The sequence below is a fragment of the Malaclemys terrapin genome, chromosome 3, assembly GCF_027887155.1.
Source record: "Malaclemys terrapin pileata isolate rMalTer1 chromosome 3, rMalTer1.hap1, whole genome shotgun sequence".
Taxonomy (NCBI): Eukaryota; Metazoa; Chordata; order Testudines; family Emydidae; genus Malaclemys; species Malaclemys terrapin.
This window is the reverse complement of record NC_071507.1, coordinates 177235287-177260354: the sequence shown is the minus strand read 5'-3', so window position 1 is coordinate 177260354 and position 25068 is coordinate 177235287. Positions and strand designations below refer to the sequence as shown.

General features: G+C 41.3%; 1 protein-coding gene across 1 annotated transcript in view; it reads right to left on the bottom strand.

Annotated features, from left to right (window-relative positions):
- CPSF3 (cleavage and polyadenylation specific factor 3) overlaps window positions 1-25068 on the bottom strand; it is a 49357-nt gene that overhangs the window by 24002 nt on the left and 287 nt on the right. The window contains exons 2-7 of the mRNA XM_054021909.1: window positions 16747-16810; window positions 15207-15304; window positions 12007-12135; window positions 6057-6234; window positions 4153-4242; window positions 1709-1859 (exon numbers count right to left, since the gene is read on the bottom strand). Of these exons, the coding sequence (XP_053877884.1) occupies window positions 1709-1859; window positions 4153-4242; window positions 6057-6234; window positions 12007-12135; window positions 15207-15304; window positions 16747-16810 (710 nt within the window). The remainder of the gene's footprint in view (window positions 1-1708; window positions 1860-4152; window positions 4243-6056; window positions 6235-12006; window positions 12136-15206; window positions 15305-16746; window positions 16811-25068) is intronic.

The following is a 25068-nucleotide window of genomic DNA, read 5'->3' as shown; positions in this document are numbered from 1 at the left end:
ACAGTTCAGTGTTCATTTGATGCATCTTTTAGCCAAAGACTTAAGTACAACTCCAGGAATAAAGGAGAATGCTATTGAAATTGCAAAAAATACTTCCGTAACAACCACTTTGCTTCAGCTTCACGGAACAGAACTGGAGGATCCAAATTTAATTGTCCCCCAAGATGCACGATGGAATTCAGTGGCTGACTGTTTTGAGCTATTTATTATGAACTGGCCTATTCTGATGATAATTTGTGAAGAAAATTGTGACAGAATTGATGGAACAGCCAAGTAGTCACCATTGGACTAAAGAGAAATGTAGTAGATATGCTGAATATATTGAAACCTATTTCCATAGCCTTGGACAAATTGCAGAACAATTGCTGTAATATTGCCGACGCTTTTGAAATTTGGAAAAAACTTCAAGAGACATTGAAGAAAGAAATACCAACCACAAAGTTAAACTGCAGGCAGTAAAGAAGCAGATGGATCAAGCATTTACTCCTCCTCATTTTCTTACCAATATTCTCAACCCAACTTACCAGGGTAGAAGATGCTGCTGCTATAACATGGGCATCTAATAATCACCCATCAATCATGCCACCCATACTAAATTTCAGAACTGGAGATGAATCATTCAAGCAGAACATGTTTACTGATGATGTTTGTAAGAAAGTCACAGCACTGTATTGGTGGAAGTCTCTAGTTAAGCTCCTGGAACCAGAATTTGCTGAAGTGCTAAACCAGTATCTGACAACAGTAGTCACTTCTGTAGGCACAGAAAGAATGTTTTCTTAATCTGAATTAATTAATTCGAAGTTGATTGGGAGTTAAAAAAACAGGAAAAGTTGTCTCCTTCTTCTAGTCTATGAATAAAAACAAGAAGGGACGGGATGAGATCTAAAAGCCTAAGTCACGACTTGTCTCATTTTTAAGGGACGTAGATGAGTAGGAAGTTAAGCTCCAGTAACTTGCATTTAGGCATATTTGAAAAATTTCCCAGGGTGTTCTGAAATAATCAGTTTAGTTCATTGGCTACAGAATCCCTGTTTCTTTAATAAATCATTAGTTGTAAATGTGAAATATGTCTTGATAAGAGAAGTTTATGTATCCAAAACATTAAAGGTTGTTTTGTTTAATACAAATACATTTTATATGCTGTTTTGTGTGTTTAATTACAATCCTAATGCAGTTTGACACAAATCATTACCAAAAGGCTAGTTATCTAGTAAATAAGCAATACATCATTCACAATTTTCTAACATACTAAAAATGTACAATTAATAAGAATCAGAAAATATTAAAATATATATTTGCTTAAGTAATGATATAGTATACAGTCTTTTGGAGAAAAAGGATGTCCCAAATCTTGTGTAAAGGATCTATTTAGTTGTAAATCAACACGCTTTAATGGTTAAGTCAACGAATGAGAATGCACCTTTCTTTAGACACTAATTGAAGTACAAATGGAAAAGTTGATTAAAATCAATTATTTAAATTCAGGCTTTCCATTTGGTGATTTAAGTCACTGATTTAAGTCATCTTGATTTAATTCAAGTCACCCTGGGATTTTTAAGTCATTAGCTCACTGCAAAGGTGTTGAAAGACTTGTTTAAATAAATAAATACATACATACATACAAACTTATTGTACATAAAAGGACAGCCATTAAAAAATTTCCACTGTATTTTGCTCATTCAGTGTTAAATGATGTGAAGATACATACCTAAGATCAAAAGCAGCTCTTGAGCACGACCCAAGGCAAAGACAGGAATAAGACCTCTACCTCCTCTGTTTACAATATCATGAACAGTGTTACAGAATCTTGCTTCTCGCTCTTCCCTTTTTTCATGAATATGGGTACCATAGGTGGATTCCTAAGTAGTAAAGTACATACAGAGCTATTATTAAAACAATGGCGAACCGCGGCCCCAGGGAGCGGCGGGGGGCCGTGCCTGCGGACCGTCAACGTCTCATGGCCCACAATCAGATTACCCTGATGGGCCGCAGGTTGCCCATCACTGTATTATACTCTTCTCCAAAGTCAACAAGAAAATGCTGACTAGAATACTGAGGTTATCTTATTGAAACAGAACTTCTATTTACAGTTAAATCTTCCATCCTACTGTAAATGCATCACATATATGAGCCTCACTTGATTTTGCTCAAGACATGAATTGTAGGGAGAATGAGTGCATTGAATTCAGGTACTAAGTTTGCTTTAAAAAACAACAACTAGAAAATTGCTGTGAAAACAGAGTCTGTTTGTAAGGACAGACTCTGGCAGCAGAGAAAAGACTAGCATTTTGATACTATTCTCAGGGTTGTTTTTTAAATGCTGCTTTTCCTAAACCAGAAATGCTCACCCAAATGTGTAAAACAAATACACAGGCATTGCTGACTCTCAGAGACAAAACTACAACAGCAGAAGAACCTGACTTGGTAGCCAGAGCTGTACTTTGGTGCACTGAGGTGACCCACCCTCCCTTTCTTTAAAGCCTTGTCTGCATTGGGGATTTGCCCTGATTTCAGCCATTTGTGGCCAGCCACCAATGCAGCTTCGCCAGTGAAAATCCCTAGTGTAGACAGGCAAAGCTGCTCTTTACCCTGCCTGAAACTAGGATAAACTCCACCAGAACAAACTAGCGGTTGTAAGAATGCAGCTACGCCAGTGACTGAAATCAGGACAAATCCACAGTCTAGACAAGGTCTCAGTCTGGAGCCTTAAGGTATTTCTTCAGCAGAAAGGCAGCTCTTAACACTATAAATAGGCAAAAAGAAGAACAGGAGTACTTGTGGCACCTTAGAGACTAACAAATTTATTAGAGCATAAGCTTTCGTGGACTACAGCCCACTATGCATCCGAAGAAGTGGGCTGTAGTCCACGAAAGCTTATGCTCTAATAAATTTGTTAGTCTCTAAGGTGCCACAAGTACTCCTGTTCTTCTTTTTGCGGATACAGACTAACACGGCTGCTACTCTGAAAACTATAAATAGGGCCACTAACAAAGTCATGGTCCATTTTGATCAATTTCACAGCCAGAGGGTTGTAAAATTGGTCAATTTTACGTTAGCAGGTGTTTACATCTGAAATTTCAGTGTTAGAATTGTGGGATTCCCAACCCAAAAGGTACCTGGAAGTGGGTTTGATCTCCCCCCCTCTCTTTTCCGCCCCCCAGAGCTGCCATGCAAGTGAAGGACAAGTCCTGTCCCGCCTCCAGCCCAGCAGGTACTCATAGCCAGGAGCCCTCTGGCTGGGGCGCTTCCAGGAGCAGGGGGAGATCGTACCCACCTCCACAAGTTTCCTCCAGCTGCAGGAACCTCCGGATCTGGGCAGGGAGCTTCCTGCAGCAGGGGGAGGCACTCGGAGGTGGGTCTGATCTCCCTCTCCCTCTCAGCTGCCATGCAAGAAAAAGATAAATCCTGTCCTCCTCAGCCCTGCAAGGACTCACAGCTAGGAGCCCCCTGGTTGGGGCACTCCCAGCAGCAAGGAGGAGATCAGATTTCATGGGGAAGGGCATATTTCACAGTCCTTGACACATTTTTCACAGCTGTGAAATTGGTAGGGCCCTAACTATAAACAGTCGACAGAATCTATATGTAATCCCAAAGGTAAAGTACCAGATTCCACTCTTTTCTTTGAATCAATACTGAACCAATGCAACATTATGCTGGTAGGAGGCACTATGATGCTGGAGATGCTCTCTTGCAGAGATGTAAAAACAAGGTCTTTTCTATGTGTATTCATTAAAAGTCCCTCAGCACTTCTTGCAAGAAAAGGGGTATTAATCTGTGCCCTGCCCATAATCCCTGCTGTAGCTGCAACTGTTGTGGTTGGAATGACTTCCTTCTTGTGCTACTCCTGTTCTAGCAGGTTTCTGGGCACACCTCTGGGACAAAGTTGGGGCTTACACAGGTTAGAGAAGTGACACAGAGCTTTGGACAGTGCTTTGAGACTGGCCTGAAACATACTATACAGAAGTTATTATATGCTAAATACTGTAATGATTTCCCCTGCAGCCTGGCTGTAAGGGACACATAATGCACATTGCTAAAGTTACATGTCACCATCAAGCTTCTACCTTTATTTTGACACTCACTTCAGATCTTAGTAATTCCTTCTAGACACTCCCAACTACTAATTTAAAGAAATCACAGTGCGAAACTTACAATGATAAGAATATCAGGTTTAATATTAGGAATCTCAGCTGCCATCAAGTGTCTGTCTTCCTGTCTTGAGAAATCACCTGTATATAAAAGCTGTGACAGAGAAAGAAAAATAATAGATCTGTAATTAGACAGAATGACTAAGTCAGCAAAAAGATATTAACAACATGTTTTGTAGAGGAAAAGTTTAATATTTTAGCAAAGCTAATATTCAAGGATTTATAATAAAAGGTTCAAATGTTTTGAATGTATTGAAGACTGCTTCAAATACATTGTGCTTATATGTTTTATTATGAATACAATAAACAAATCCTAATTGCAATGACTGAAAGATTTCAAGCAGTATATATAAGGAGCTATAAACATAAATATCAACATTTTTGTAGTTCCTCCTTTCTGTTACAAAAGTGACATTTTTAGAGTTTTGCACCAGTACACAAGCCATTAAGAACTTAAAAAACTCAAGAGCTTCCATTTGAGAATATCAGCATAATGAACATCATAATGAACAACAGCAACTATTTTAATTAATTTACGTTGTACTAAAGACTGATATTTCCACATTATTACTTTAAACTGAGAAAACTGCACACTTATTTTTAAAGGAAAACCCATAATTTAAAATGCTTTCTCTAAGGTCTTTATCCTGCTCTCCAATTCATTGGTCCCTCTCAGATCAATTCCTAACTGCATAGTGAAGGGCAAATTGAGCCCCAAACAGAGTGAATTACAAGATTTTCACTTCATAACTTCAACATGCTGTATCCTACCATCACTCATTTGAAGAGAGTTTAAATACAAATCATGCTCAAAAGCTTGAATAAGAACACAGATGACCAGCAGTGGAAAAGATAAATGGTCTGTGTAGCTTGCTATCCTGTAGCCTATACCACAGGCTTCAAGAGAAAGCACAGAACATAATACATATAAAAAATAATAATTTGAGCAATACACACAACAGAAGAAAGGCTGTTTCTTCCCACCACCAAGTGATGATCAGCAAGAAGACCACTATCTCTTCTCATTTTTATTCTAGCTATTTAACCAGAGTCTTCTCAATATATGTTCGTAACCCTTTCTGAATCTTACTAAGCCAGAGGTTTTCAAACTTTCATAATGTAAACTATATCTTAATAGGGAAATTACCTTGTGGATCACCACCTTCCATTTGCAACTACACAAAACATTTCCTCTCCCATTTGTGATCACTTCTTAGTGTGCCTGTGGACATTTTAGAAATTGCTTATAGGGAGGAAGATTGGTTTTCCTTTCCAGATACTGAACTGGGACTCTCAAATCTGTGTTTGACATCTGATTCGGCCACAGACTTGTTGTATAACCTTGGACAAATTATTTAATTTTTCTGTGCTTCAGCTCCCTGTACATAAAAATGGGAAAAAGAATATTTCCCTACCTCACAAGGGTGTTGTGAAGATTAATTAATTAATGTGAGGCACTGTAGTACTATGGTGATGGAGACTAGTGAAGTTCCTAGACAGACAGACAGATATGGGAAAGTAAAGTATTTATGGATTAAGTTGCCTTTTAATGCAATTTAACTACTGGATGCAAGGACAGCTAGCAACAGGTGACCAGCCAACTCTCAGCAGACCAGTTTGGTAATCTCTGTGCTAAATCATTCCAAGTTTAGACCACATACTTAAAACTCACCTCTTCCATGAAGCCCACATATACTATCTCACTTAAATAAAACTGCTGTCACTCACCAGCTATAACTGATTAAAAATAATACTTCAAGACAAAGCCTCCTTCTGGGTCTTCCAGTGTGCTTGGTTTGAGGTTTCTTGCCTATTTTCATATTTTGAGCTCTGAACTCATTGCCAATGCTTAAAAACTAATAATAAATTTTTTTGACAAGGGGTTACTGCTCTATATTAAAAAAATACCTTCACACCAGCTATTTCAATCATAAACATGGCTGCTCCCAGGACGTGGCCCGCATGGTAACACCAGAACTTGATTCCTGCCACCTCTTTTACTTCATGAAAGTTGATGGTTTCAATTTTGTCCATGCTTTCTTCCAGATCTGTCTCCGTGTACAGCATGTCATCTGCTGAAATATTGCTGTATGAAAATGAAATGGCCAAGTATCAGCTAGTTTCACCGGTTTACTTTACAGAATAATTACAGATGTGCTCCTTTGATAGATTTTGTAACTCAAGATCCGCATTCAAAATTGCAGATTCCTTCCAAATTAAAAATATTGAACCAGCTAGAGCCCTGGTTTCTAACACTATTTCCCTAACCAGTATGAACAGGTCATATATTCAGAAAAGCCACATTAAACTACCTTTTTCATACAAAGCAGTGTCTTGTACTACCAGCACAAAGGGTTCCCAATGGGCAGTACTTTAATACAAATACACCTCTACCTCAATATAACGCTGTCCTCAGGAGCCAAAAAATCTTACCGCTTTATAGGTGAAACCATGTTATATTGAACTTGCTTTGATCCACCGGAGTGCACATCCCTGCCCCCGTGGAGCACTGCTTTACGGGGTTATATCCGAATTCGTGTTATATCGGTTCGCATTATATCGGGGTAGGGGTGTAATAAAAATATAACTTATAGCTTGCTTTAGTAACCAGATCATAACACAGTTCTCACAGACAAAAAAAGCTTATCTATGCCTGTTAGGAAAACTACACTTAACGATAGCTATATCTATCATACATCTGATCCCAGTGTGGAGAGGGATACCACATACTGCTTCGCTAAATCTATGTGGAGGATAGTTAGCATACATTAATTATGACATATTTCCCAGATTCAGATTCTGTCATTCATGTAAATACCATTGTATAATATTAGTCTTACGATTCATAATACATTGTATGCAGCGTAGTTGTAGCCCTGTCAGTCCCAGGATATTAGAGACCAGATGGATGAGGAAATATCTTTTATTGGACCAAGCTAAGTTAGAGAGAAAGACAAGCTTTTGAGACACACAGAGCTCTTCTACAGGGCTGGGAAAGGTTCTCCAAGCTTCACAGCTAAATGCAAAGTGGAACAGATTGTTTAGCATATGTGGTTAGTGTTTTAGGCTCTCTTCCTCACATTCCAAGGCACCATTCTAATGCTATGTCTACACTACTGCGGTAAGTCTACCTACTCTACACAATTCCAGCACGTGAATAACGTAGCTGGAGTCTACATAACTTAGGTCGAGTTACCGCGGGGTCTACACCGTGGGGGATCGATGGGAGAAAATCTCCCGTCGACTTACCTTACTCTTTTTGTCAAGGGTAGAGTACAGAGGTCAACTGGAGAGCGATCTGCAGTCGACTTGGCGGGGCTTTATTAGACCTGCTAAATCGATCACTGGTGGATTGATCTCAGAGCTCAATCCCTGCTGTAGTGTAGACCTGCTCTAAGACAGAGTGGCTCGTTAGCACCTCTGCAGTCATAAGATAAAGAGGAGGGGGCTAGTGGGTTACAGATTGTTGCAATAAGCCATAAATCCAGTGTCTCTATTCAGTCCATCGTTTTTAGTGTCTAGCAGAGTTATGAATTTAAGCTCACAGCCTAGTCTTTTGAAAATGTTGTGCAGGTTTCCTTTGAGGATTAGGAGTGATAGAGATACTATATCTGACCTTTCACCAACAGAAGATAAAAGATATTATCTCACCCACCTTCTCTCTCATAATACACTGGTCCATTAAGCATTTTTCCCTAACTGACCTTTTGTTAGTTTGTTAAAATTAAACTATCTGGTGAAATTGCAAAATGTACAATTAATATTTGTTGAACTCCCAAATTATGTTCAGGGCTGTTAACGTCATAAAAAAAAGATGGCTCCTCTCCCAAGATACACAAGAATAATGAAGAAAGGAGGAACAAATATATGCACGTAACCAAGCAGACCAGTGTCTCCCACAATCCTGGACATGAGGGCTGCACTCCTCTGTCTGCAACTTCATGGAGGCAGATCAGCATTTTGGCACCACACACTGGTCAGACCCTCTTTGCTCCCACTTGCCACCAGTTTCTCTGCCTCTATGGCAGCAGACAGTGGTGGTTGCTATTGATCCCGCTCTTTTTCAATTTGAGCTGCTTCTGCCCAGTTTTTGAGCAGTGGAGAACAACATTCTCCCTCTCCGACATTCGTCCTCCTCCCTCAGGGATTTAATTCTCTCTGAGCCTCTGCTGTAGCATCCTGTCCAGCTCCTCTGCCCCTTGAAGGCATGGCAGAGCAGCCAAGAAAACACAAGATTAGATCCAAGCAGTGTTCTATTTGTGAATCTCCTAGTTTTGGCAGATAGTGAGTTGTGCACAGCTTGCATCCAGCCAACCGGTCCTAGGGCTGCAAGTCAAACAGGCAGGTGGAGTCCCCTATCCACCTAGGCAGTCACAACTCCAGTGGGAGAAGAATGGACCAGGAACCCCAGTGCAGACCAGGGAGAGGCTTCAAAAAGTGACGAAGACCCCGACAACTTGACTCAGGGCACCGAGGCAGGTGAGCTGTCTGGCTCTGAATGTGAATGGATGGGTGGAAAATGCAGCAAAGTTTTTTCTCCCCTCAAAAATTTCAAGCTATGTGCAACAAGGTTGTTTCCACAATTCAAATCCAACCTGAGCAGGCTCTCGAGAGTAAGCCTCAGAGTAAATAGGTCCCCTCAAAATCCACCCCTGAGGTGGTGATACCCCTTCACTCCTACTTCAAGGAAGTGATTAGGGATGAGTGGAACAAGCCTTATAAGGGGAAGCGCATTAACAAGAGCAACTTCAGGCTCCATAACATTCAAGAACCAAAAGGGATCTATTGCTGATACCGAAGGCTGACCTGCCACAGAGTCCCTCGCCAGAGATATGGTTATTCTCTCAGAGGGGGAGTTCTACACTAAGGACACCACAAGACAGAAAGATGGAGGCTACTCTCAAAATGACTTTGAAGACTCCTCCACCACCGTCCCAGTGTCTCTGGCAGTTCCCTGCTTTGCAGGAGCATCTTTCCTAGCTGGAAGATCTCAAAACCTTTAAAGAAAGAGATCACCCTGACTTTGGTTCAATTTTAAAGAAAGTCTCCCTAGCAACAGCTTTTGTAGCTGATGCCTCAATAGATGCAATGGGGTTCTCAGCCCGAGCCATGGCTTTTAGTGTAACTAGATGCCACCTAGGGCTTTGTCCCTAGAAAGTGCACATTCACTCTAGGCAGGTTCTATGCTTGGCCAAGTTGACAGGCTCCCTCATTTTTGGAGAAAGGCTGGAGAAGGAGGTGGCTGCAAAATCTCATCCTGCCCCACTAAGTGCCCTAAGGAGAGAGTACATTAATCGGCTTTCAGACACATGCACTCCTTTCACTCTTTGTAACAGCGAAGGGACAGCCACACCGGTACCAGCAAAGAGACAACAGATTCTCCAAGGGAAAAAACAGTAGAATTGAGATCCAGGGGGAAGCCCAGAGGGACCTCGGCCGCTCACCCACCCAATCCACTTTATGACTGAGATTGTGTAGGCCTCTGTCCAGAACTGAAGCTAGGGGACAGAATTTCACATTTCCTAGAGGAATGGCTCATTGACCACAGAAAAATGAGTCAGGAAGATAATGAGCCAGGGATATTCCCCCAAGCTGTGGGCTCCAGTCTAAAGGTTCTTCATCCAATCACCCAATTCCAACAATGCAGTGAAACACAATCTGATCAAGAATGAAATGTCTCATCTTCTGGATATGGCAGTGTTAAAGGGGGTTTACCAAAATAAATGTTCTTCAGGTTCTACTTGGGACACAGAGGCCCACTGGTGTTAACATACAAAGGGTTCTTTATAAGCATCTCCCATCTCAGACCTGACAAACTCACTACACCTAATATATAATTTCCATGGTATTTAGCTATGAAAAGTAGCACGTGAGATCTCTCCTGAAAGCTTGTAATTTCTCAATACTCATAATCATTGCAAGATTTGTGCAAGTGTAATATCTAAGGAATAATGTAACTATATTGAAAATTATACCTTACGGTCTTGGAACAAAAGTTAGTCACCAGGAATCATATATCTCAGTGCTGGCCCATTCAAGTATGAGGGAGTTTTCACCTCTCTCCGATCAGCCAGTGATGAAATACAAGGTTTAATTCTCTACCCTCATTGCATCTCAGAATAGTCAATGGAAAACTATCAAAGACAACTTCAAACAATCAAAACCATTTGGAAGTAAAAAGGAACATTATAAACCGTCAGGGGATCGCCCTGTCTTTGAATAAAGACTGTATATTCAGCAAATCAGGTCTCCTCCAGGTGCATGGCTTCCTCATCAATGCCAAGAAAAGTTCCCTGGTTCCATCCACCAGAATAAACCGCCTAGTGGCAGAAATAGCCACCTCGATAGCAAGGATCTACCCATTATTAGAAAGGTTTCAGAAAATCCAGGAATTATCATCTTGCTCCAGAGCCACAGGAGATCCATCATAGAATTATACCGCCAACTGCTAGGACTCCAGGTCTCGTGTATAGGGATCACTTCCTGGGCACAGTCACAGATCAGACATCTTTTCAAGCCTTTATATTAAGGGTCTGGAACAAATGAAAGATCAAGTACAGGTACCGACACAGGTGTTCAACTCCTTACACTGGTGGTCAGTCCACAACGATATGTCCATCTGCTGCTGTGGAATACATGTCTGCATCACATCTCGAAGAATTACAGTTACAGTAAGTAAGAGTTTCTTCTTCGTTGAGTAGTTGCAGACATGTATTCCACTTAAGTGACTCACAAGCTGTACCCACAGGAGGTGAGGCTCAGAGTAAAGTATATTAGATAAGGATTACAGGACCACTTTCCCAAAGTTTGTATCTCTTTCCCATAATTCCTGCCACCAAGAGGTAAATACAAAATTTTTAAAGCTGCTTTATTACCTCCTTCAGGCAAGAAGCTGCTTAACACTTTCTGCAAACAAATACTTTGCTTCCACAGACTCCCCTATTACAGCCACTTAACATGCTTATGTATGCAAAGCACCCTAAAATTTTGCATACAGGTCAGGGACACAATCTCATCTCTATTAATGTTTACTTTTGACATTATATAATAACTATTACAGTAATGCAAAGGGACAATTACTGTTTGACCTTTCAGGGAATGGATGCCTCTGGAAGAGAGCAAAAATAAACTACAGACTTACCTACTAATAAACTCACCCAACACACAGTTCAGGCAATATATGTTTGGGGCATGGGAGTTAGACCAAAAGGAACTATCCTATATACTTGAACACAATACCAATATAGTTAACATTTGAAATGTATAATTTAATATAATAAATATAATACCATGCTCACTGTTAATCTCAAACTATGAAAATAGCCGAAAGGTTCAAATTTGGACCAAAAAAAGTCGAGGTTTTATACAAACCATCTTATAAGATCAAAGGAAATGTTTCCATAAACTTGTATTTCCACTGGACTTTTAAACAATTTGATTTTTGTGGGTTTTTAAAAAAAGTAGATAAACAAACAAAATTCCCCTTTCATGTTTGCAGCCCAAACATTATGACCTAAAAGTGAAATTGACTAGAAATTAACTTGTCTACTTCCATTTATCAGAGCTTCAGGAAATGCAAAAAGTAAACATGACAAATAATTAAAAGTAAATTAGATGTATTTTCCTTCATTTTTAATGCTATAAATTAAATGTTATTAGTAACCTAAGTAAGTGAACTTTTAAAGAAATTTACATATGATTATTAAACTGACAGTGGTCTTTTAAAAATATAAGATATAACAAACTGCATTCAAAGCCCCTCAAGTCATTGCATCATTTCTCACACACTTCCCCCACTGGACAGACAGGAGCAGTAATTCAGGAGGGAGTTATAGAAACAACCAGTGTGTCCACTTACCTAACCTTGACGTAATCTGAAAGAAGCCACCTGTAAATAGCTTTCGTAGCATGAGTCATAAATGTTCTTCCTTTGAAACTGGTCTTCTGCAGAAACCATGGTAAAGCCCCACAGTGATCCAAATGGAAACTTAAAACGGACAAATGAATACAGTTACTACATTAATATCACATAATACAAATCACAGAACCATATAAATGTAGGTTTGGGAGGGACCTTGGGAGGTCATCAAGTCCAGCCCCCTAAACTGAGGCAGGACCAAGTAAAGCTAGACCATCTCTGAGAGGTGTTTGTCTAACCTGATCTTAAAAGCCTCCAATAATGGGGATTCCACAATCTTCCTTAGAAGCCTGTTCCAGAACTTAACTACCCATACAGTTAGAATTTTTTTCCTAATATTTAACCTAACTCTCCCTTGATGCAGATTAAACTGGTTACTTTTTGTCCTACCTTCATAGGTATGGAGAACAATTGATCACACTTCTTTTTATAACAGCACTTAATATATTCGAAGACTATTATCAGATTCTCCACTCCCCCAGTCTTCTTTTCTTAAAACTAAAGATGTCCGTTTTTTTAAATCTTTCCTCATAGCTCAGGTTTGCTAAATCTTTTATCATTTTTGTTGCTCTCCTCTGGACTCTTTCCAGTTTGTCCACATCTTTCCTAAAGTGTGATGCCCAGAACTGGATACAGTGCTCTAGCTGAGGCCTCACCAGTGCCGAGTACAGCGGGACAATTACCTTCCATCTCTAACACGCAACACTCCTGTTAAATATACCCCCCCGAATAATATTAGTCTTTTCCACAATTGCATCACTCCTGTTAAATTTCTGATCTCCTGTAATCCTCCTGCATCCGAAGAAGTGAGGTTTTTACTCACGAAAGCTTATGCCCAAATAAATCTGTTAGTCTTTAAGGTGCCACCAGACTCCTTGTTGTTTTTGTAGATACAGACTAACACGGCTACCCCCTGATACCTGTAATCCTTGAGATCCTTTTCAGCAGTACTACTGCCTAGCCAGTTATTCCCAATTTGGAGTTCTGCATTTGATTTTTTTCTCCTAAGTGTAGTACTCTGCACTTAGTCTTTATTGAATTTCATCTTGTTGATTTCAGAGCTATCCTCCATTTTGTCAAGGTTGTTTTCAATTCTAATCCTGCCCTCCAGAGTGCGCGCGACCCTCCCAGTTTGGTGTCATCTGCAAATTTTATAAGCATACGCTCCATTGTCCAAGTCATGAAATATTGACTAGTACTGGACTCAGGACTGACCCCTGCAGAACCCCATTAGATGCAGCATCTCAGTTTGACAGCAAACCATTGATACCTCCTCTGAGTAGGATTTCAACCATCTTTTTTAAATGCCAAACCATTCACTAATTTACTACATTAATGCAATGTTACATAAATCAGGAAACACAGGAATTAGGGTTTCATCAGCAATGTTAACTGGGCTGCATTATGCATTCTGTATATTCTAAGATACATTAAAATGCAATAGAGAAAAGTTAACTTTTGCATTTTACCATCTGCATTTCTTGATAAATTTTACCTATAGAACCTTACAATTACGGTTTTCTTGCATGTAAAGAAAAAGGACTGATAATGGGAGGGAAGAGAATGAACATCACACACAGAAAGGACGACAGAATAAAGCGAATAGCAGTGGCCCCAAAGTTGGCACATGGGCCACCACAGATTAGAAGTGAACCACTGAAATATTTTTAGTAGTATACTAGATAACAATTTGGTCATTCCTACTAATGATGCTAATTTTAAAACAGTGGTTTTGAGATAAAGGTGCAACAAGTGCATTTTAATTACCGTACACAAAGTATCTGAGTGAATGCCTCTGTAACCCCTGTATCAGCATTTCTCAAACTCTGGTCTGTGGGGCACTGGTGGTCCCGGGAGAGCTAATTGGTCACATAGGGCTGACTATCCTTGTTTCCAGGTGCTAAGTCACATTATCAGCCCAATCTAACACCCTTTTAAGTCAATGGGTATCTTCTCAACTCCTGATCCAACTCCCATTAAAGATAGCTAAAAATACAATAAATACTTTCCTAATATTTCTTTGACACAAACAATTGCTGAAGTTGACATAGTGATGTTATGTGATCACAAAAGGGAGGGGAGGGTGGCCACGAGGTCACAATGGGCATGGAGGAGGTCCATGACATTAAGTAGTAGTTTTGTAGCCTACAGGTATTTCCTGGGTGAGCCACAGGTATAAGTTAAGGCAACAAACCAATAAGCTTGCAAGCCTCACGGCCTGTAAGACAATAATTTAGCTAAACTAATTAAGGCATAAGGCCCAAAAATCCTTAGCATAAGTAGCTAACCAAGCGTAACACTAGATCATAAAATATCATAAGATGGAATGCTGTAATGACTGAACTGATGATAGGTAATCACAGGATGCTAGTTTATACCACCCCGGAATATTTTTAGGTAGAGACATCAGCAGATGTCTGACCACAAGAATGCCATGGTAACTAATTGACATATATGCTAATAAGCTTGATGTAAAAGGATTAATAACCTATAGAGAAGGGCACCCCAATATTAGTAGGGAAAGGAACTACAAATAAGGAAAAAGGGACTGAAACCCCTACAGAACATGCATTAAGCCCAGTGATCTCAATATAACACATTATAAAAGCTGTATCCCAGCCCGTGTACCTGGGGAGATACCAGGATGACAACCACTGATGATGGTGAGGGGAACGATGAGGAAGATAACTAACACTTCAGGTTGTTTTGCAAGAGATGGTGTAAGCCTATGGATGCTCAGCTCATTTTGTATTATCTCTACCTGCTTTGCTGGGTTGGGTGTTTGTGAAGTTGCTAACTGTATTAATAAAACTATTATAAATAAATGTGAGTGTTGTAACTGTATGTCAAGGCTCCCAACTGAATACTAATTCTGATAATACTGGGTCTGATCTTGGAACAAGAACCAGTCAAATTTCAGATTGCTAATTGGGGAAACTAAATCAGTAATATAATCAATATGCAATCAACAGATTAGGCAACAGTTCACACTACACAAATATTGGGAACTACTGTCCTTTCATCACACCAATAGTGTCTGGATGACATCTGGCCCCAACCTTTCTTAAAAGTTGGAAGTCAACAAGGCTTAGAGCAAGAACTCAAAGCAAGCATTAATTCGTGTTCTAAATGCAACTTACTGACTGATTAAGAGGAGATCAATCTCAGCAGGATCTATCAAGTCAATGTAAGGTAGGGCATCCATTCCTTCTAGGCCAGGGTGAATTCCACAATCAAGCTGAAAAGTGATGAAAAATAATTAAAACTCTTACTAAAAACCTATAAAAATGAATAAGCACACACAAATTTATGGCATCATTACAAGCGAGTGTCATGCGGGAAAAATTCATTTTGCTTATTCACAGCTTTTGACACATTGTGATATATTAGACTCCAAGCTAGACTCTAGGGCAGGGTTGGGCAAACCTTTTGGCCCAAGGAGCACATCTGGATATAGAAATTGTATGGTGGGCCATGAATGCTCACAAAATAGGGGGTTGAGGTGCAGGAGGGGGTGGGGCCAGAAATGAGGAGTTCAGGGTGTGGAAGGGGGCTCCAGACTAAGGCAGGGGGTTGGGTGTGGGGAGGGAGGGAGGTGAAGGCTCCAACTGGGGGTGCGGGCTTTGGGGTGGAGCTGAGGATGCAGGGAGGTGTTCTGGGCTGGTATCGAGGAGCTCAGGGAGCAGGAAGGGGATCAGTGCTAGGGCAGGGGGTTGGGGTGCAGGAGGGGGTAAGGGGTGCAGGCTCTGGGCAGTGCTTACCTCAAGCAGCTCCCGGAAGCAGTGGCATGCCCCTCCTCCGGCTCCTACGCGGAGGCATAGCCAGCCAGTTCTGTGCGCTGCCCCGTCCTCAGGCGCAGCCCCTGAAGCTCCCATTGGCCAAGGTTCCTGGCCAATGGGAGCTGCAGGGGCGGCGCTTGGGACAGGGGAAGCATGCAGAGTCCCCTCGCTGCCCCTATGCGTAGGAGCCAGAGGTGGGACAATCTGCTGCTTCCGGGAGCCGCGCAGAGCCACGGAACGCACAGAGCGGGGCAAGCCCCGGACCCTGCTCCCCGGCAGGAGCTCGAGGGCTGGATTAAAACGTCTGAAGGGCCGGATATGGCCCCCAGGCCATAGTTTGCCCACTCCTGCTCTAGGGTATCTGTGTAGGTGACTTATCTTCAGTGGAAAACTGAATGCCTTTTGAGAGCCTATTTTTCAGACCTGAGCCTTTGCATGTGCATTTTTGTACCTACACGAGCCTCTAGCCACACTTTTCCAATAGTAACAGTTGACAGCATAAGTGAACAGCCTTTCATGTGTGGATTCTATCACCTGAGTACACAGGCATTAATGCTGGAAAAGCAAACAGAGCATCTGTGCATACACACACAACTGTGTGAACAAAGTAAAGGTTAGGCTCAGACACCACTGAAAACTAGATTGTGAGCATATCACCTACACTTATACATAAATAGATACCCGAATTTTCTCTCAGGATTTATACACATCTTTTATTACTAAATTAAAATCTCATATAATAGGTCACATCCTTTAGGTAACATTGCTCTTGGGAACCAGAGACTTTGCCTGTTTAGGGAAAGGCAGACATCGATACCAGACTTTTGTGAGGAACTTGGATTTAACACACAATAGCTTTTTACAACAGATCCTGGTAATTCAGGTGTTTACAAGTAATTACCATTATTTTTCTTCCTTTAAACTCCAGAATAATGCATGATCTTCCTACTTCTTGCCCAGCACCTCTGTGAAAGGAAATCCATGACAAAGTTAGCAAAAACAAAAAACCACCCACCGTATCTAAACACAGTTAACTACATCTCTGTTTTAAGTGCATTTAGATGCCTATGTGCAGAACTCATCATTCTACTGTTTAACAATCCGACTGTAGAATGAAAGGCCAATCACTATTTAAACTAACTGAACAGTGACATTTCATTCAATGAAACTGAGATCCTGTCCATGACTAAAGCACAGAAGACCTAAATTTGGGAAAGGACTGGTATCTTTTCTCTAGGATGGCAAATGAATGCTTGTTGCTGACCTGGGCTAAAGCAATCTAAATGCTTACAGCAAACTTACCCCTGAAATATTTTGATAACTTGAGGGTGCTTTCTATTTATAATAGAACAACTGTATCCTAGGCTGAATGAATTTAAGGTATCAGAGACTATTAGCCCAGCACAGAATTATTTCAGAGTTAACAGGAAATGCCCTCAAGTTATTATACTGATTTCTTTTATTAGACACAAAATTTTCAGCGAAAGGAGAAAAAACACAAAAAGCAAAACCAATTGTCAAACTACTGAAAGGTACACTGTTTTAAAATAATTAAGCTCTTTTTGCTTTTCCTTTCACCATTTCTTTTCCCCACTGCCATGCAGTTTCTTCCCTACAGATAAGTAAGGTGCTTGTCCTCAGTAATTGCAATAGGTTTTTATGTTAGGGAAGGAAAGATGGGATTCCCCAAATGTAAAAAAGCCAATGAACACTCATATACATGGCCATTATTATAGAAACAGGTGTCTCAGGGATCTGTACAAAAGAAAGGGGGTAAAAATCAGAGGAAGGAGGAAGATGAATAAGGGATTTAAACTATGTTTTAAAGCCACTTTCCCTTTCAGTGGAGTGTCAGCCCTCATCTCCTTGCTTTTGGTGTGCTGTTCTTACCCACGCACACCCTTTAGATTCACATGTACAGGAAGATTTTCTGTTTCTGTCAGAAAAGTGAAGAACAGAAGTGGTATATTTGTTGATAACAAGCAACTTGAAAATTCTGAATAGGAAGCCAACCCAAAGACAGGGATTACAATAGCCCAAGTAGATTCACATGTTTTGCATATTCACAGCAAGGAAAATAAGAAAGAACTTGTGCAATTATGCAAATACCAGTACTCTGATTGGCTAATGGTTGTCAGTCAAAGATTTTCATACTGTATGGGGAGAAATAACCATTCCGACATTGTACAAACCTCACACCCAAGACAAAATCTTGGGCTTAATATTGAGGTATCTGTCTTAAAATTAGTGGTCTGTGCTATCCAGGCCATACTAGATGATCTTCTCTGCCCTTAAACTCTATGAAATAACATAGTATAGGGAACTGCATAATTTGGGGGGGAATTAAACATTAAGTATCCATAGCTATGCAGCCTCCCTGCATTCTGATGGGCTGAGACATTCCATTTCAGTACTGTATAATGTAATCTGTACTAATATATCAGCCCTTGACACAGGCTTACTCTAGTAAAGAACAATTTAAAATTTTGAAATGTTTGCTATTGTGGCGATAGGTGCCTTTGAAAATTCCAAGATAAAGGGCTCTCTGTGTTAGTAATACTTCCCCTTTTCCCACACAGCTATGATTTTACTTCCCTAAAGATGTGCAATGCTTTCAACTGTGAGAAAAAAGGACTGGGCTGAGAACATTTGTTTTGAAAGCTAACTCATCTCCAAAATATTTTTTTCACCACACTGGCAAACACACACCCTTTAATAATTCATATACTTTGTTCTGATAAAGGAGTACAAATAGTTTGGGTCATTTAGCAGTGACATAACTTATCTACTCTCAAGTTCATCTTTGCAATTTGGTGGCATGGGTCAAGCCTCCAGAGCATAAAAATTGATAGATGCCAAGTAAGAAGAGAGATAATATCCTGCACTTCGCAAAGAAAGACACGTAACATAGCCAAGGACGCCTTACGTTTTGCTGAAAAAAAAACACAAGTAAGAAGAGAGAAACTGATAAAGAAAGATCAAGCTTCTCAGAGGGTGATGCAACAGAGAGCTCAGCTCCTTATGCACCACTAAATTCAGCACAATCATATGACGACAGTACCATGTAGGGGTGGGCAACCTATCCCTCGGCTCCTTCTCCACTGTTACCTCAGCCCAAACTCCCTTGCTACGAAAGGCCATTTAAGTTATGGTATTTTGCAACTTTCAGCACTCAATGCTGAGAGGCAGTTTTGAACTATAAAAGTTTTGAATTATAAATCTAACATTTTTTCTGTTTCTTCGTTTATTACTAAAGAAACTAAAGTGTCAGTATTAATGTAATTATTACAAAGGGGAAGCCTAAACAAGTATGCACTTGTTTCCTGATGTATCTAAAGTCATCCAGTTACACTATTGTAGAAATCACTTATCCAAAGGCAAGATTCAAAAAGGGATCAGATGTTTATATGGATAACAGGAACACCCAATTTTGGAAGGGAGATCAAACCTCAGACTTCAGGGTTTAAGCCTCTTTCTAAGGGATCAGGGAAAGAGCTAACATGGGGAGCAGATTATCCCAGATCTCTCTGCTGTACAGTTCTTACGCCTTCCTCTGACTGGTCTGGTGCTGGCCACTGTCAGAGACAGGACACTGACACTCAGTGAACCTTGGGTCTGTTCCAGTGCAGTACAGTAATTCTTACGATTCTATGAGAGAGGTGTCACTGCTTTTCTTTTTTCCAGATTAGGATAGGTTAACATATTTGTACAATGCATTTTGTACAGAATATTTCTTGCATGACTGAGGGAGATTTGCTTTTAACTGCTTAATAGCCTCACCAGCTGCTTCAAATCCTTTGGTAGTTTCAGGAATTACCAGTCAAAATACTTTTTTTGTTAAATAAACTCATTACCCCTAGAACTCTATTCCCACATGACTTGTTTTGGATTCTTCTAAAGAAACTACCTTTTCTTTTCTAGCCTCACATGCCTTAGCATAATGTTTGCTGAAAGTCCGAGTTTTACTTCTTTCTTTTACCAATAATTAGCAGCTACCTGTATCTGCTGTCCTCTGAAATAAACGAAGTACCTTTCAATGAATGCGACTGAACAAAAGGGAGAGGGAAAGTGAAGTCACCTAATGTCTCTTAGCACCCAAGGGTTGTAATGGGAGCTCAGTGTGAATTCTTGTCTCTTTGTTGAAACTCCAAGGGTGCCAACTATGATAGCGTTTTGTGTGATGTGGATACCTATTCACTGGCCAACTGGACTGAAACCACCAAACCTATTTTACACAGGCCAAGAAACAGCCATTAGATGGTAACAGCTTTTGTTAAAGTTAAAAAGTTTGCAAACAAATTTAAACAGGACGCATTTACAGTCCTTTCAACTAGTTCACTTCCATTTAGGTCCTGTCTACACCAGTGGCTTGCAACCTTTCCAGACTGTACCTCATTCAGGAGTCTGATTTGTTTTGCACACCGCCATGTTTTTCACCTCACTTAAAAACTACTTGCTTACAAAATCAGACATAAAAATACAAAAGTGTCACAGCCCATTATTACTGAAAATTTGCTTACGTTCTCATTTTTTCCATATAATTATAAAATAAATCAATTGGAATATAAATATTGTACTTACATTTCAGTGTATAGTATATAGAGCAGTATAAACAAGTCATTGTCTGTATGAAATATTAGTTTGTACAGACTTCGATAGTGCTTTTTATATAGCCTGTTGTAAAACTAGGCAAATAGCTAGATGAGTTGATGTATCAATTGGAAGATCTCTGACCCCGGGTTGACAACCACTGGTCTAGATTACAGAGTTTTGTCAACACAAGTTACGCCAACATACCACCACCGCTGTAATTAAATCACTGTTGCATGTCCACACTATGCTCATTGTGTTGGTGGAGTGCATCCACAATAGCAGCTCTTGCTTTGACAGAAAACAGAGCACTGTGGGTAGCTATCCCACTGTGCAACTGGCCACAAGGTGCTTTGGGACAGGTTTCCAATGCCTCATGGGGGCAGATGCAGTGTCACATGATAAGGGCTTTCTCAATCCAATTGTTCCATGGGTATCCTACTAGATTACCAGCTGCTTTTCAACTGCCCTGGTAACCTGCAACCCGGCCATCTCTGTCAGAAAGCACGGATCCTTCACTGCTGTTCAGTATTGTGCTGTGCGTTATGAACACAAGGCTATAAGAGGAGCCCAATGGGGGGCTATTCGGCTGAGGGATGCTTTGAAGGAGCATATTAACACTAAGCTACCGTAATGTGTGTTGCCGTAGTGTGTTGAGCCTGGCATTGTTTGTTTGCTCTATGCTATGAACCTTGTAATGATTGCTGTGTGTGCCTGAAAAGTAACACATTTTAAATCAGTTTTTAAAGTAGCTCTCGGTAATATGACCAAAATGACATTGCTGAACACTAACACAAGACCACAGAAGTGTGTGTGCAGGAGGAGGGAGAAGAGTGTGAGAGAGAGAGAGAGACAGAGTGTGTGTTAGGGGAGTGTGTCAGAGAGTGTATGGGGAGGAGTGTGTATGAGAGAGAGAGACAGACTCTGTGCTGGGGGAGAGTGAGTGTTTCTGCACGCTGGTTCTAAGGCTATGTCTACATTAAGCACCTTTTAGCAACACAGCTGTGCTGCTACAGCCATACCGCTAAAAGGCGCGCAGTGTAGCTGCTGTTTGTTGGCAGGAGAGAGCTCTCCCACCGACAAAAAACTTCCACCCATAACAAGCGGTGGTAGCTTTGTTGGCAGTAGAGCTCTCCTGCAACGAAGCGCTGTTCACGCCGGTGCTTTTCATTGGCAAAACTTCTGACGTTCAGGGGTGTGGCTTTTTTACAGTGTTCAGGTTCCAGTGACAAAGCCCAAGTTCAGACAGCAGCCACAAACAACCAGTCCTGAGGCAGAAGCTGGTGCACAGACAGCTGGTGTCCTTGTCTCCCCACCCCAGAGGAGAATGGTACACAGGTAGGGGGAGGTGGACACCCTGACATCAGCCCACACCTCCCTCCCTGACTCAGCACAGCACAGCAGTCTTTCCCCCGCTACCCCTGCCGCTGTGGTTCTAGTCCCGGGGAAAGCAGGATTCTGCATTACTGTTTTGATTCCATGACTCCCTTACAGTTCTCTCACAGACCAAGGAGATCCACCCCCACCGCTGTAGTCCAGGCAGGAGTGTGTTTGCTGCCGGAAGCCAGCATGCTCAGCTGGACAGTGGCTATGTGAGCTCTCCATGCTGAGGAATTTCAAAACTTCCTAGGGCTTTGAAAGGGATGGGGCGCATGCGTGTGCAGCTGGATGCAGGGCAGTGGAGTTCGAAACTGAGCAGAGCGGTCACGGTGAGCGTTGTGGGATACCTCCTGGAGGCCAGTTATGGCGACATAACAAATGCAGTGTCTACACTGATGCTCTGTCGCTCTAACTTTGCTGCAAAAAGCACTATGCCTCTTGTTGAGGTGGTTTTATTTTGTTGACAAAGCAGGAGAGTTTTGTCAGCAGGAGGAGCATTATAGTGTATACACCTCCACTGTTTTGTCGACCAAAGCTGCCTTTTGCCAACAAAACTTTTTAGTGTAAACAAGGCCTTGAAGTATACACAGTTGGTGTTCAACTGCCGATCTTCAAATGTTCTGGCATTGCTCAAAGCAAAATGTTATAAAGAAAGAAAGCTGTGCTTTATACAAGTTTAAAAAAATACCCCACAAAGAGCTATTTCAAATCTAATCCATACTTGAATCTTATTATAAATCCATTGCACAGACCCATTAAACTTAAGTGGACAAGGATCTCACCAAGCTGATATTGCAGCCTTTTCCTTTAGTTATATCATTTCTATTTTTATTCTCATATTCAATTTTATAACATATTGAAAACATTTTATGGAGCATCATAAAAATTATTATGCTGACAATTATATGCAGGTGATTTCTTCTGAGTCTAAGCAACCAGTCCAAAACACTTAGGACTCCTTGCCATCAGTTTAAAATCCTGACACAAGTCTTTTATCTGAGATAGAAAGGATCCAATGCTGGGAAGACATGGCACCTGAAGGTGCAAGAGTATCCTAGGAAGAACTCAGGATCAGCCCCAAAGTGAGTCCCACACAAGTTCATAGACTCAGACCACAAGGGACCATCATAATCAGAAGTTAGTGTGTGGGCTTTTTACAGGAGACTTTAAAAACAGTGGTGCTGTCTACTCTACATGGACTTTAAAAGGAGTCGTGGATTCTTTAAACTTGTGTCTAATATAAGTCTTACCTCAATCTCTCTTTTCCCCACTCCGCAACTGCTGGACAGCATGCTGTTTGCTTAGCTGCTGCCCTCACACACCAGTAATGGTTAAGACTACGTTTTAGTCATGGGTATTTTTAGTAAAAGTCATGGATAGATCACGTGACCTGTCCATAACTTTTACTATATACCCCTGACTAAAACTTGGGGGGGCTTTGAGGTGTGTGGCCTGCAGGTGCTCAGATGGGGGATGGCCTGGGTGCTAGGGAGGGGGGCACAGCTGGAGAAGCATCGCAGGTGCTTGGGGTGGGGGACTCGCAGCCCAGGGGGTGCCGCAGGTGCTGGGGCAGGCTCCCTACCCAGTTCCTAGTTCCACATGCTGCCTCCGCTCTGCCCCAAGCCCCAGTACTGCCACTCATTGGCTGGGAACTGCGGCCAATTGGAGCTGCGGGGGTGCTGCCTTCACGCGGAGGCAGCACATGGAGCTAGGGGAAGGGGGGTTTCTATCCCCCTTCCAGGAGCTCCCCCCAGGTAAGCACCACCCCACATCCCAATCCCCAGCCCTGAGACCGCCCCACACCAAACTCCTACTGTGGGGGAGACAGGGGGATCCAAGACTGCCCCAGTAGCAGGTAGTGTGACATGCCCAGAGGCTGCCCGAGCTGCTGCAGAAGTCACGGAGGTCACAGAATCTGTAACTTCCGTGACAAACACGGAACCTTAGTGATGGTTACATTTCAGTGGATCTGTGGAGTGAAACACCTGGGAGTCTAGATTATGAAGGAGACACTGTGACACTGACAGACCAGGTGTCAGCTCATGCCAGAGCCCCAAGCCAATTCACTTGTGTAGTAATATAGATCAGAGTGATTTTGTTGAAGAATGTACTTGTTGTTTAAACTTCATGAAAATTAATGGAATGTTACTTGCATTGTTTTTACTTAGCTGTATCCTGTTATAATGTAGTAGCAATCATTTAAACTGCGTAGAGCCCTGTAACTAAATAACCCATCAAACGAGAAAGAAGCCTTGTGGAATGCAAATGAAGAATTTTATCAGAAAAGTGTTAATTTCAAAGCAATTGGTCATTGTGTGTGATGACTGGAGGTCAAAGACTCAAAATGCATTCCTTACTCTTTGTCATCAAAGGAAAAGCCCACAGGGGTAGTGACCCTGTCAGCTTGTTTTCTGTGAGAAGAAGCTTTAAGTATGTATTCAAGGAAAGATCCTATTTCTCTGGACTGTTTGGACTCTTACAGGGAAGTATACCAGACGCAAAGTAGAGATCCCCAGAGATAATATGGGAACCCTGAAAAGACTTTTTGTAAACTGGCAGTTTATTGCATCACTGCCTCCATTTGGAATTACAAAGTGTGATTCATCTGTTAATATATTTTACCTATTTTAACCTCTCAATAACTCTTATTTCCTATTCTTAACTAATAAACCTTTAGTTAGTTTACTATGGAATGGGCTACCAAACTAGTTCTTTGTGTAAGGTCTAGGATACTAACTGATCCGGAGTGACTGGTGTCTTGGGACTGGAAGTAACCTAAATGTGATGTGATGTTTGGTGTAAGTAACCATCTTATCACTAAGTCCAGTTTGTCTGGGTAGCAAGATAGACTGGTTTCTGAGTAGCAGCCGTGTTAGTCTGTATCTGCAAAAAGAACAGGAGTACTTGTGGCACCTTAGAGACTAACACATTTATTAGAGCATAAGCTTTGTTAGTCTCTAAGGTGCCACAAGTACTCCTGTTCTTTTTGAAGATAGACTGGAGAGTTTAAGGGGAATGTCTGTGATGCTATAGTAAGACTGGTAGAGTGATCCAGGAGTTCACATTTGTCACTGGCCTGGCGAAGACTAATTATAGAACATACTAGGGGGGGGGGGGGGTCTGCCCCATGTTCTGACAGTCACTCCAGACACACTAACACGACATTAATGCTGTGCCACAAACTTAAGGTCTGCGACACCATGTTGATGCAGGTGATGTTTGAAGGGACTCCAGTGCTCCAGCCTCCAACTGC